This window comes from Meles meles, chromosome 5 (genome assembly GCF_922984935.1).
Source record: "Meles meles chromosome 5, mMelMel3.1 paternal haplotype, whole genome shotgun sequence".
Lineage (NCBI taxonomy): Eukaryota > Metazoa > Chordata > Mammalia > Carnivora > Mustelidae > Meles > Meles meles.
Genome location: NC_060070.1, coordinates 10,390,082 through 10,402,485, shown reverse-complemented (window position 1 = coordinate 10,402,485; position 12,404 = coordinate 10,390,082). Strand labels below are relative to the sequence as shown.

Here is a 12,404-nt window from a genome sequence, read left to right as displayed (position 1 = left end):
AGCGGGAGGAGGAGCCGGGCTGGCTCGGCTAGGGCCGCCGCCCACTCGGCTGGGAGGAGGCGGACCCGCTCAGAGCGCCGCGCGCGCGCCGGGGCTGAGCCTTGCAAACAAGTGTCTGTGGCGCTCGCCCCGCGGCCCCGAGACGCGCTCCACCGCCCCCCCCCCCGCCCCCCCCCCGCCCCCGCCCCCGCGGCCCTCCTCGCGCCCCGCCCGGCCCCTATGGGGCAGGAGGGAGCCAGGGAGCCGCCGGCCGTGCAGCCCACCAGCCGCCGCCGCGACCCTCGGCCCGGGCGGCCCCGGCAGCCCCGCGCGGGGGCCGCGGTCTGGACTCGGCTGCCAGGCGCGCCGGCGCGGGGTCGCCGCGCGAGCAGCGCCCGGACTGTCGCCGAGCCCGCTCCTGACAGAAGAACGTGCTCGGTTTCCCCACCCACCCCTGGGAGGGGTTGCCGGTGCCGCGAGCGGCCTCCCAGTTTCCATCGCTCTCTCCTGGGGAGGATCCACCGCCGGGAGGAAGGATTGGAATAAACCTACCGCGGCGCCGAAGTGGCTCCCGAGGAAGCCGGCGCCGGGGCCGCCGCCTCGTGTCCCCTCGGGGCGCACCGCTTGGGGGTCGACGGGCCGGAGCCGAGGCGCGGCCGGCGGGCCGGGGGCGGCGGGGCCGAGCGAGCGGCGGTGCGAGGGGGCGGGCGCGCGGCGAGCCGGGGACCGGCCGGGCGGCCCCTCGCGCCCCGCGGGGCCCCGGAGCCCCGGTACGCGGGCTGGAAGCGACTGAGGACCGCCGCCGCGGGCTGCAGGCGAGCACCGTCCCTCCCGGAGGGGGACCCGGCTATGACAGCTGGGCTCCCGCAAGGGTTAACCTGGGTGTCCTCGGCAAAGTTGTTGCCGAGCCGGGAGCCGGCGTAGGAACCGCGGCACCGCAGCTCGGGGGGCGGCCGGGCGGCCGGCGGCGGTCGTGGCTCGGCGGGGCCCGCGCGGCCGGGGGGCTTCTGGGGGCGTGCGCCCCCCGCCGGCTGCCCTCGTGGATGCCTCCCGGCGGCGGCGGGCCCATGAAAGACTGCGAGTACAGTCAGATCAGCACCCACAGCTCCTCCCCCATGGAGTCGCCCCACAAGAAGAAGAAAATCGCGGCCCGGAGGAAATGGGAGGTTTTCCCGGGAAGAAACAAGTTCTTCTGCAACGGCAGGATCATGATGGCCCGGCAGACGGGCGTCTTCTACCTGACGCTCGTCCTCATCCTGGTCACTAGCGGACTCTTCTTCGCCTTCGAGTAAGTGGCCGCGGAAGCTCCGCGACGCCCGGCTCCCCTCGCCTCCCCCGACCCCTGTCCCTCCTCCTGCTACTTTCGTTTTCTAGAAGCCTTGTTTGCTGTACATTGTTATATAATGCAAACCCATTTCTCCCTCTTTCTTTGGGAGGTCCGTTTGCTCTTTGGTCCCCAGAGATCAGGCAGCCTTGGGTCGGGCTCTGGGAGTGGAGAGGGGAGAGGGCACGCCTGGAAGGTGTGCCGGCCTCGTTGCTCCCAAGGGTTGGGTGGCACCTCGCAGGTGACTGATTCTTGGTGCTGTCTCTGCTGAGTCTGGAGACTAGCAAGCCAGCCCAGATGAAGCCTTGTGTGCGAAGGGAGGATGAGGTTGATCGCTCAGGGCAGGCAGTCAGGGGTAAATGCAATGACTTCCTTCCTTGCTCACCAGCATAGGGCATCTTGTTCATCTCATTTACTAAGTCTTCTAGGTACCTTCGCTAAAGAGTGAAGAATCTTGGTTATTTCAGGGTTCCAAGTGTGAGCCACCCGATGTAGCCTGGAAGGATATTTTCATTTTTCGTTCTCCTTAGGTGGTCACCCTTGATCAACAATTTCTGATTTACCATGAGCTTTCCAAACTCTTTGCTTTTAAAAAAAAGTTTCAGTAAAAAATGTTGAAAGTACACATTTTCTTCTCCCCCCTCGGAACAGGTGAAAGGAGACTTACTTAGTCTGTTCAGGAAAAGTATGACTCTGCATGGTAACTTCTGTTTCCGGAAACAGTACTTTGGGAGTTTAGGGCTTTATTTGAAGAAAAACGCACACAAGTCTTTGCCGTTTTCAGGAAAATCAAGTTGGCCAGTAGCAACTGTCCTCCTGCCAACTAATGAAAGATCTTCTTATTTATTAATAGGTTAGATAAAGTCCTTTAACCACATTCCAGAATCAATTTCGATTGCTTTTATTAGGTCCAACATTTGCAATGCAGCTTCTTATGTAATTGCTGGTATCCTATGTCCACTCAAAGTTGTAGCTTCTCCCCCACTGCACTCCCCCACCCCCCCAAATACATTTATTGGGGGTTCTTTGTGTGTCCCATATCCTGCTTATTATGGGGCATGGTACCCATTCAGCCTCCATCTTCTGTTGCATAGGGTTAATTAAACCTTTGTGTTTATTTACTTTTGTCTCTGATAAGTCTTACTTAATAGGCTCTTATTTTGTGCCGGGGGTTTGGTATTCCGAATGCCATGTCAGTCAGAAATGAATGATCTCTTGACAGTGTAATACCTTTCTTTAAAGCCCTCTGACTCTGAGGGGAAACATTTTGCGTCTGAACATTGTGCTATGATGAACAGGATTGAGTTAGAGCAGGCGAGGAGAGAGATCTCAGAGGTAAGCCACACAGTGCCCCCAGGCCTCACACACAACCCCTTCCTTTCTGATGAGGTACATTTCCTAGGTCTCTTCCAGAAATTTAACTTTGGGGCACATTTGCAACTAGGGTGGAGCCTGTTGGGGGCCTTGGGGATGAGAGAGGGAGGGTGTGAAACGGCTTTGGCAATGGCAGGAGAAATGTTCTTTCCCTTCTTTGTTGCTCCCCTTGTCCCCTTCCAGAGGCAGCCACTCGTCCTTACAGACCGGGGTCTGAGTCATAATAGATTCAGGCCCTGGGATGATGATGCCATGTGATTGAACACAAATGCCATGCTTCTAGTGGTGGCTTTTATTACAGGTGGCCTTCTAGATAGATAGGCTTCACTGTGTTCCTAATGTTAAAAAAGTTTTGGACTGATCTGTATTGTCATTTTTGCTCTCTTTAGCAATTTTAAGAGTGGGGGAAAATGGGTTAGTTTTGTGAGCTTCAGCCACAGGTGTGTTTCATGCAGGATGATGAATTTTCATTTTCTGTGTGCACCCAGATCCCCACTGGATGGTTAGAGATCCCCTCTAGTTACTTTTATTTTCTTTATTCAAATACTCCTTCGAAGCAAACCATCATAAATTCATTTGCGCCTCTTAAGCTCTGTGTGTGTTTCTTCCAAGAGTTCCCTAAAGTCCTCACTGGTGGGTTGTTAGGGATCCTTCTCTGCATCGGCATTGTGCTAACCAATGGCTGTGGGAATAAACACGTGTGCTGGGATTTTATTAGCTACTATTGGTAGCTTCATTTTTAGATAAGCTGTGTGTGTGTGTGTGTGTGTGTGTGTGTTTGGTCTCCGTGAGTGTTGCTTCAATTAGGCAATTTGAAATTTCAAGAAAATAGGCCAGTCCTGGCCTGATGCCTCAGTTGGGAAAAATCACAGGGCTGTTCAAACTGCAGAATATAATGGTTTGGCTAAGAATATTGTCACTGTGTTGCTTTTAAGTTCTTTATCATTGCTAATGACAAAGTGAAATTAAATGACTTTGGCCAAATTAATCTGATAGACTCAGAGAAGCAATTAGTTCAATTAGAAGCATGCATAGGATATGAAATGCCAGCAGCCTAAAAGAGATCAAGAGAAAATGCCAGTTTTTTCTGCTCACCCTGCCTTCTGCCCTTTCTTTACTTATTTATTGAGCACATACTATGTGTTTGCCTACTTGGATTAATTTCATGTCTAGATAATTTTAATATTAGTAGAATTCGTGTTCAAATATTAGAGTCCATGTTTCCCCATACAGTTAACAAAAGGCAAGTACAGCATTTGAGAGGAAGTCACAGGGCTTAGCCTCAGACCTCCTTTTCCTGCAACTCTTCGCCTACCCTTCCTCTCAGTCCCAACCTTGAACAGAGGACAAGGAAGTTCGTGCGAGAGAAAGGGACTTACTTATTAGAGCAGAGCAACAGGTGTTGGTACTGCCTCCGACCCTGGGCACACGGCAGGGCGAGAATGACTATTCCCCCATGGCAGGTGACGTGACAGAGGCATAGAGAAGTGAAATGACCAAGGGTCACACACTAACTAGTGGCAGAGCTTCTGACTGCAAAGCCAGTGCCCTTTCTGCCCCACAGTGCTGCCCTCCCTCCAAGCATAGGATGGTGCTTGAAGGTATAGACTTTGGAAGGACAGATCCCAAGAGTCTAACCAGAAGTATGATCCTGGGCAAATAATTAGACTTTTCTAAGCCTCGGTTTCGCAGTCTGTTAAATGGGATTAAGAATATCTACCTTAAAGTGTTACGAAGATTGGATTAAAAAGTATAGTTAGTGCCGAGTCTCATACATAGTCAGTACTCAATAAATAGCACATATCATTAGCGCAAACCTTAGAAGTAGCCTCCCCAGGACTCCCTTTTCTGAGAGCCTTTGAAGGAGGGAGTAAGTGGATTAATTGTATAACAGTGATAGCACATTGGGCTGGGAAAAAAATGCGGAACCGTGTAGTTTGCAGTTGAAATAAAGACCTTTGTATGAGTCTGAGACGTGGCTTCACTCTTGCCCCTTCGGAGTGGGAGTCCCGTCAAGAGGTCTGGGACCCCCGCCTCCCCTTGTCCAGACCTGAGTGGGAGCACTGAGAAGGCCTCCAAGAAGCCGGGGCTGGATTGCATTTCCATTTTCAGACCTACCATCTTAGCACCATGAAGACAGGAAAAAAGCTACTGGAAGCTACACGATGCAACTCCGCTCATTTGCGAGCAGGGCTGGGCGGTGTATTTTGGGGCACCTTGGGTTCAGCATATGTACTGATCGAGAGTGCTAGCATTTCGTTAGCCATATTCGAGATGGAAGGAAGCTGCTCACAGCGCTGTCCACACTTGTTACCGCTCCTTGCAGTTCCTGAGGGCCTGGTTCATCTGAGCCTCACAGCGATATCCTCGTTCTCACATCCCCAGAAGCACAATTTGAGAAGATGGATGAGCTTGATCAATTTCTGTGTCTCTTCTTCTCTGTCATACACATACTTACAGCCTGCCCTTGTTTCAGTTTGAAGTTTTGAGAAGAAAAAGTCTTTGGTCTCATCTTCGTCATAGTCTCTGATCCAAGAAGGAGATGAACCAGGAGGCCAGGATCCTCTGTGAGGTGAGGGGAAGCCCATCCTGATCGTGGACTTGACGGTCTCCCAGTTCTATGCTGTGGTCACAGACAGTTCAGAGGTGTGACTGGGGCTGAAGCCCTTGGGAATGTGGATGCTTTCTTAAATTTCTCATCACTAGAAATACATTGATTTTTTTTTTTTAAAGATTTTATTTATTTATTTGACAGAGAGAGATCACAAGTAGGCAGAGAGGCAGGCAGAGAGAGAGGAGGAAGCAGGCTCCCCACGGAGCAGAGAGCCTGATGCGGGGCTCGATCCCAGGACCCTGAGATCATGACCTGAGCCGAAGGCAGCGGCTTAATCCACTGAGCCACCCAGGCGCCCCTGATTTTTTTTTTTTAAATATGTTTTCTTCTCCTCTCCCTCTCTTTTTCTCCTTTCCTTCTTCCCTTTGTTTCTTCTTCTTCCTCCTCCTCCTTCTTTCTTTGGCTAATCCCCTCTGAAATACTTGATGACTCATTGGTCATCAGTGGGACTGGGGTGATGTTTGCTTTGAAGATGGAACAAGGGCCTGTCCCCCATAAATAAAGGTGCTATTTCTAATAATAATTTCTCCCTTATAGATTGGAAGTCCTTTATTATTTAGTAGAAGATGCTACCCTTATAACATAGAAGGACCCTCTCTTTTCTCAACTGTCCTATTCAGAACTGCATCAAGTTTTCCACCATCGCAGAAAACCTCTGGGAAGTGTCCTGTCTTCTGGCCAGATGCTGGTCAAGCCATGCGTCATAGAACACCGAGGGCATAATGGTAGATGATAGTGGATGACCATCAGAATGTTACCCTCAACATTTCCTATTCACCAAGTAACCTTATTATTGACCTCTTGACTTGAGGCTACTAACCCATTCATTCGTGTGCGAGATCAACACATGTATATTTCGTGAGCTTAGGGAATGCGTTAGTTTTGCTCACCATTGTGCTCCAGTACCTAAAATAGTATCTGTTACATAGCAGGCTCTCCGTGAATATTTGTTGTTTATGGAGTAATGGCAATATGGAAACACTCTGAAAAGATAACTTCCTTGTGCTTTAGTTTTTCATCTTGGAAAGCTGTCAACGTTAATAAAATTTATAATTAATAGTGGCTTCTAGAGCACATTTGCCTTAACAGCTTTGATTATGGGGTGCCTGGGTGGCTGAGTGGGTTAAAGCCTTTGCCTTAGGCTCGGGTCATGGTCCCAGGGGCCTGGGATCGAGCCCCACATCAGGATCTCTGCTCAGCAGGGCGCCTGCTTCCTCCTCCTCTCTCTCTCTCTGCCTGCCTCTCCACCTACTTGAGATCTGTCAAATAAATAAAATCTTAAAAAAAAAAAAGCTTTGATTATTAGACGTAATTCTTCTGATTTTAGAATCAGGTCTCATCCCCTTTCAAGTGTGTTAATTGAAGCAGAGGAAATAAAAGGTTTTCTTAGTTACTTAGAAACTAGTGACAGAGTTGAGCTGTTCACTTGGCTAAGATTTCTTTCAAGTTTTTCTTTATTTTTTAACTAAATGCTTTAAGCAAATAAAGTACTCCGTGATATATAAGAATGTTACCCAACTACCGCCAGTACCTGGAGTAATAATTTCACATTTTATGGGTTCTTGACTTTAGATACTTGAATTTATTTTATAAAACTCTTAAGGATTCTATAAAACTCTTAAGGACTCTCCGCTAGTGGGAAGTGATACCAAGTTATACAGAAAGGATGCCTGTGGGTGCCTATAATAGATAATGATGGTCAATTATTTAATGGGTCATATCTACATAACCTGAAGATTTTTCCTTTGCAGAGCAATGTTGCACGTAATTTATTCATTGCAGAGTTGCTCTGTCTTAGCAAGAGAATTTAAGTGTTTCAACGAAGTATGTTCATTTCTTCGCAGCTGAGGTTGTTGGGAAAGGGAAAACACTGGCAGTCAACAGATACTTCTAAGGAGTTATATCCAGGAATTTGGATCTGATAAAAAAGTTGGCTCAAGTAAAGGCTGGGGACCATCTTAATGCTTTTGTTTAGTTCTTTAGTAAATATAAAAGTTGGTCCCAATTCATACTAATTTTTATAAACTGGATGATCTCTACCTCCTCAATTTCTGCCCTTTAAAAAATGTAAAAACAAAAAACCACAAAAACGACCAAATGTAATATTAGACACATGCAGAAGAGTCTGTGTACCAGACATGCAAGTTGGGAAATAAACTACTGTAGAGTAGCCTGTGGAGCTACCGCTCAACTCCGGAAGTCCCTGGATATGAGGGCTTTGAGTCTACTCACACCCTCTGGGTTTCAGCTCTGATCCATCTCCCTGCCCCTCCCTGAGGTCTTCAACACCTGAGTTCAGCCGTTATTAATGCCTTGCCTCTTTTCCCTCTAGGTTTCTTAATGTATGCATTCCCAAACAATAGATTGTTTCTATATAAAAAATATAAAGAAAAATTTCTTATATATATAAAAAAGTAAAGAAATCTGGGATGCTTGGGTGGCTCAGTTGGTTGGACGACTGCCTTTGGCTCAGGTCATGATCCCGGAGTCCCGGGATCGAGTCCCACATCGGGCTCCCAGTTCCGTGGGGAGTCTGCTTCTCCCTATGACCTTCTCCACACTCATGCTCTCTCTCACTGCCTCTCTCTCAAATAAATAAATAAAATCTTTAAAAAAAAAAAAGTAAAGAAATCTTTTATAGATACAAAAAAAAAACAAAAACAAAAACCCACAAACCCCAAAACAAACAACCCCACCCTCCATCTCTGTCCCTTTCCCTCCCTCTGTCTGGACCATTAAAGAGTAAATTGCAGACACCATGTCCTTTTATATCCAAATTTTTCAGCATTTAATTCTTAAGAAGACATTCTCTTATGTAAGCACAGTATCATTAAACCTTGAATAATATAAGTGTGAGCTATATGGGTCCACTTAAGTATGGATTCTTTTCATAGTACAGTACTGTGAATGTATTTGCTCTAACTTATGGTTTTCTTTTCTTTCTTTCTTTCTTTTTTTAAAGATTTTATTTATTTATTTGATAGACAGAGATCACAAGTAGGCAGAGAAGCAGGCAGAGAGAGAGGAGGAAGCAGGCTCCCTGCTGAGCAGAGAGCCTGATATGGGGCTCGATCCCAGGACCCTGAATCATGACATGAGCTGAAGGCAGAGGCTTAACCCACTGAACCACCCAGGAGCCCCTCTTTCTTTCTTTCTTTGTTTTTTTTTTAAGATTTTTATTTTTTGACAGAGAGAGACACAGCAAGAGAGGGAACACAGGGAACACAAGCAGGGGGAGTGGGAGAGGGAAAAGCAGTTTTCCCGCAGAGCAGGGAGCCTGATGTGGGACTTGATCCCAGGACTGTGGGATCATGACCTGAGCCAAAGGCAAATGCTTAAGGACTTAATAACATTTTCTTTTTTCTAGCTTACTTTATTGTGGGAATACAGTGTGTAATACATGTAACATACAAAATATGTGTTTGGACTGTTTATGTTATCTGTAAGGCTGCTGGTCAACAGTAGGCTATTAGTAGTTAAGATTTTGAAGGTGTTGAAAGTTATACACCAATTTTCAACTGGTGGAATGGGGGTGGAGGGGGGCTGGCATCCAACCCCTGTTTTGTTCCAGAGTCAGCTATAATACTATCAATTTCAATAAATTTAATGTGGCTACAACAGTCCATATTTAAATTTTACTGTTAGGTTTAAGTTTATGATCTTGGTATTTGTTTTGTGCTTATCTAATATGTATTATTTCTCATTTCTCCTTCTAGCCTTCATTTAGATGAACTGCATATTTTTAATATACCATTTTATTCTTTTTAAAAAATATTTAAACTGTATTTCTTTGTATTTTTTAGTAGTTATGTAAGAGATCAGAATATGCGTCTTTACCCTGTGATAGTCTACCTCCAAACAGTAATATTGTATTTCACAAATAACGTAGAAAAACTAAAACATTATAATTCTACTTACTTCTCCCACCCTTTGTAACTCTGTTGTCATATATTATATACTGTGTGTCCTATAAACCCAGTAATGTTACTACTTTAAAGCTGTGAATAGTATGTAAGAGAAACATAAATACATATATCTATATGAAACAAAGATAATTTAAAGTAAAACATATGCCCATATATAAAAGCTAAAATAATACATTTATACATGTATAAAATAGAGACAATTTTAAATGAGGTTTTATATTTATATTTACATATTTACCATTTCTAGTACTATTTATTCCATCTATATCATTTCGCTTTGGCAAAAGTACTTTTAGCGCTTCTTGATGCAGGTCTGCTGGTGACAAGTTCTTTTAGATTTTGCTTTTTCTGAAAATGGTTGCCTTCATTTTTTAAAAGATAGAAGATATTTTCACTGGATAGGATATTGGCCCATTGTCTTCTGTTCTCTTGTTTCTGATGAGAAGTTAATCTATTTTTTAGCATTTTCCCCTGTGGCATATAATGGGTGAGTTTTTTCCCAGTTGATTTTTCTCTTTATCTTTTGTTTTTAACTGCTGAACTATGACATGCCCAGGTGTAGTTTTCTTTCTACTTATATGACTCAGGGTTTGCTAAGACTTCTGGGATCTGTGGGTTGATATCTTTCATCAGTTTTAGAAATTTTTCATCCATTATTTCTTCAGTTATTTCTTTTCTCTGTCTCTTATCTCATTTTTTTAATACTCTGTGTGTGTATGTGTGTGTGTGTGTATGCTTCAATTTCATAATTCCTCTTGGTCTGACTCTATATTTAGTGATTCTTTCTTCTGCTGTGTTAAAACCTCTATGATGTCAGGCACCTGGGTGGCTCAGATGGTTAAGCCTCCTCCTTCGGCTCAAGGCATGATCCCAAGGTCCTGGGATCGAGTCCCGAATTGGGCTCCCTGTTCATTGGTGAGCCTGCTTCTCCCTCTGCCTCTCTCTATCTCTGTCTCTCATGAATAAATAAAATCTTTAAAAAAAATCTGTGATGTCTTTTTAAAAAATTTTTGAGCATTTCTACATTAAAAAATATTTTTTATATTTAATATTTTTATATTTATATAATTTTATATAATTTAAAATATAATTTCTTTTCTTCTGAAATTCTCTATCCATTCATGTCCATGTTTCCCACTGGATCCCTTAACATATTTTCTTGTAGTTATTTAATTTTATTATTTTTTAAAGATTTTATTTATTTATTTGACAGAGACAGTAGAGAGGGAACACAAGCAGGGGGAGTGGGAGAGGGAGAAGCAGGCTTCCTGCTGAGTAGGTAGCATGATTCAGGGCTTGATCCCAGGACCCTGGGACCATGACCTGAGCTGAAGGCAGACACTTAACAACTGAGCCATCCAGGTGCCCTGTAGTTATTTTAAACTCCCAGCCCAATGATTCCAACAGCTGTATCATCTCTGGGTCTACTTCTTTTGGCTATTTCTCCTCTTACCTATGGGTTGTATTTTCTCCCTTCTTTGTGTGTCTCATAATTTTTGATTGCATGTCAGATATTGTGTGTAAAAAAATCGTAGAGGATGCAGCAATTTAAAAGGGTGTGCCTTTTATCAGGCCACTGGTGTGTGTGCTGAGTCAGTTTAATCTGTTATTTTTAGTTAGATCTGTTTAGTTAGATCTGTTAGTTAGATCTGTTTCATCATTGAGTTCAAATGTTTCAAGGGCAGAGACTTTCCCTTTGGTGGGAATTGGGATCTGAATTCTTTTTTTTTTTTTCCTAAAGATTTTATTCATTTACTTGGCAGACAGAGATCACAAGTAGACAGAGAGGCAGGCAGAGAGAGAGGAAGGGAAGCAGGCTCCATGCTGAGCAGAGAGCCCGATGCGGGGCTCGATCTCAGGACCCTGAGATCATGACCTGAGCTGAAGGCAGAGGCCTTAACCCACCGAGCAACCCAGGCACCCCGGGATCTGAATTCTTAAGATTTCTATATGCTTCATAGCCCAGCACCAGCTTACCCAACTGTGGAAGTTTTTCTGAGCCAGTCCATTAGCATTTTGGGTTACCTGGGACTTTTCTTTGCTTTTAGCCCTGTCCCAGCCTTCTTGACCTCAGCCCATCTCTCTTGGTCTAGATGTCTGGCCTCAGCTTTTGGAGAGCTGCTGCAGTGCCTAGGGTGAAGACCTGAAGCACATTAGGGAGATTTTCTCAGTTTGCATGCTCTGACCCTTCCCTTAGCCTTGGGAAGGTCTTAGAGCCCCCAGGGCAGTTGCCTCTGAACTCTCCTGCTCTACCCTCAGCCTTTGGTGTATTCTTGCTGTCTTTTTGGTGAGGATCTATGGGAAAGAGTTGGCTGGTGGTGCAGATTGGCTGGTGGTGCAGACTTACTCTGTGGCTCAGGCTCTTTGTATTCTTATCCATGTAGCCACCCATATAGCCATTAAACTTGCTTAAAAATTTGCCTGTTTTCTCCTTACCCCTAGATATGGTGGATTCCTGTTCTTCCTGAGACTTTGCTAGAAATGAGAGGCGCTGTTGGCCATTTATCTCTTGGGAAGGGCTCAATGCATTTAAGCTTGTTTGCATCCTCCGCTCCCTGATATATTTTTTAAAAAACTGCTTTGTAGCTAATCTGGCTTGTTCTCATTGTCAGAGTGGGAGCGATTGCTCTTACAACTTTCAACTTGTATTTTTCTAACTTAATGTGTTTCTCAGATCCATGTAGGTTGTTGCATATATATGTAATTAACTTTTATTGCTATAATATTTGGTTTGTATAAATATAAATTTATTCTTCATACTATTTCTAATCTTTCTTTTTTGTACTTCTTGATGATTCTTGGCATTTACTATCATTTTAAGGGGTAGAATATGCAAGGCTGCCTCTTCATAGGTTTTGATTTAAGTGTGTCCTGGCAATGACTATGACATGTCGGCTCAAACGCTTAGGCCTGGGTAACAGAATTTAGCATGAGATTCAGTCTGTTGTGCTTTTATATGATGGTGAATTAGTTTTCAAAAGATAAATCATAACTATCGTCTAATCATTGAAGTTATAAACAATTAAGAGCAAGGTTTATGGAACTATATGTCCTTATCATAAGTGAGATACTTTGTCACAGATCTTCATCTGTTTAATTTGATGCTAGTTTTTCATTGATTTAAAAAAAAAGCTTAAAAAAAAACTTAACTTTTTATCCCCCGCTTATAATACTTTGAGTGTGGAGT

The 12,404-nt window shown here is 44.7% G+C and overlaps 1 protein-coding gene across 2 annotated transcripts in view; it reads left to right on the top strand.

The window, feature by feature from the left end:
- The first annotated feature begins 441 nt into the window (after nt 1–441).
- The window catches only part of ZDHHC14 (zinc finger DHHC-type palmitoyltransferase 14), a 265,916-nt gene continuing 253,953 nt past the window's right edge, over nt 442–12,404 (top strand). For both annotated transcript variants that reach the window (XM_046005509.1, XM_046005508.1), the window contains exon 1: nt 442–1,267. In XM_046005509.1, coding sequence (XP_045861465.1) covers nt 1,023–1,267 — 245 coding nt within the window. In that variant the 5' untranslated portion in view covers nt 442–1,022. The remainder of the gene's footprint in view (nt 1,268–12,404) is intronic.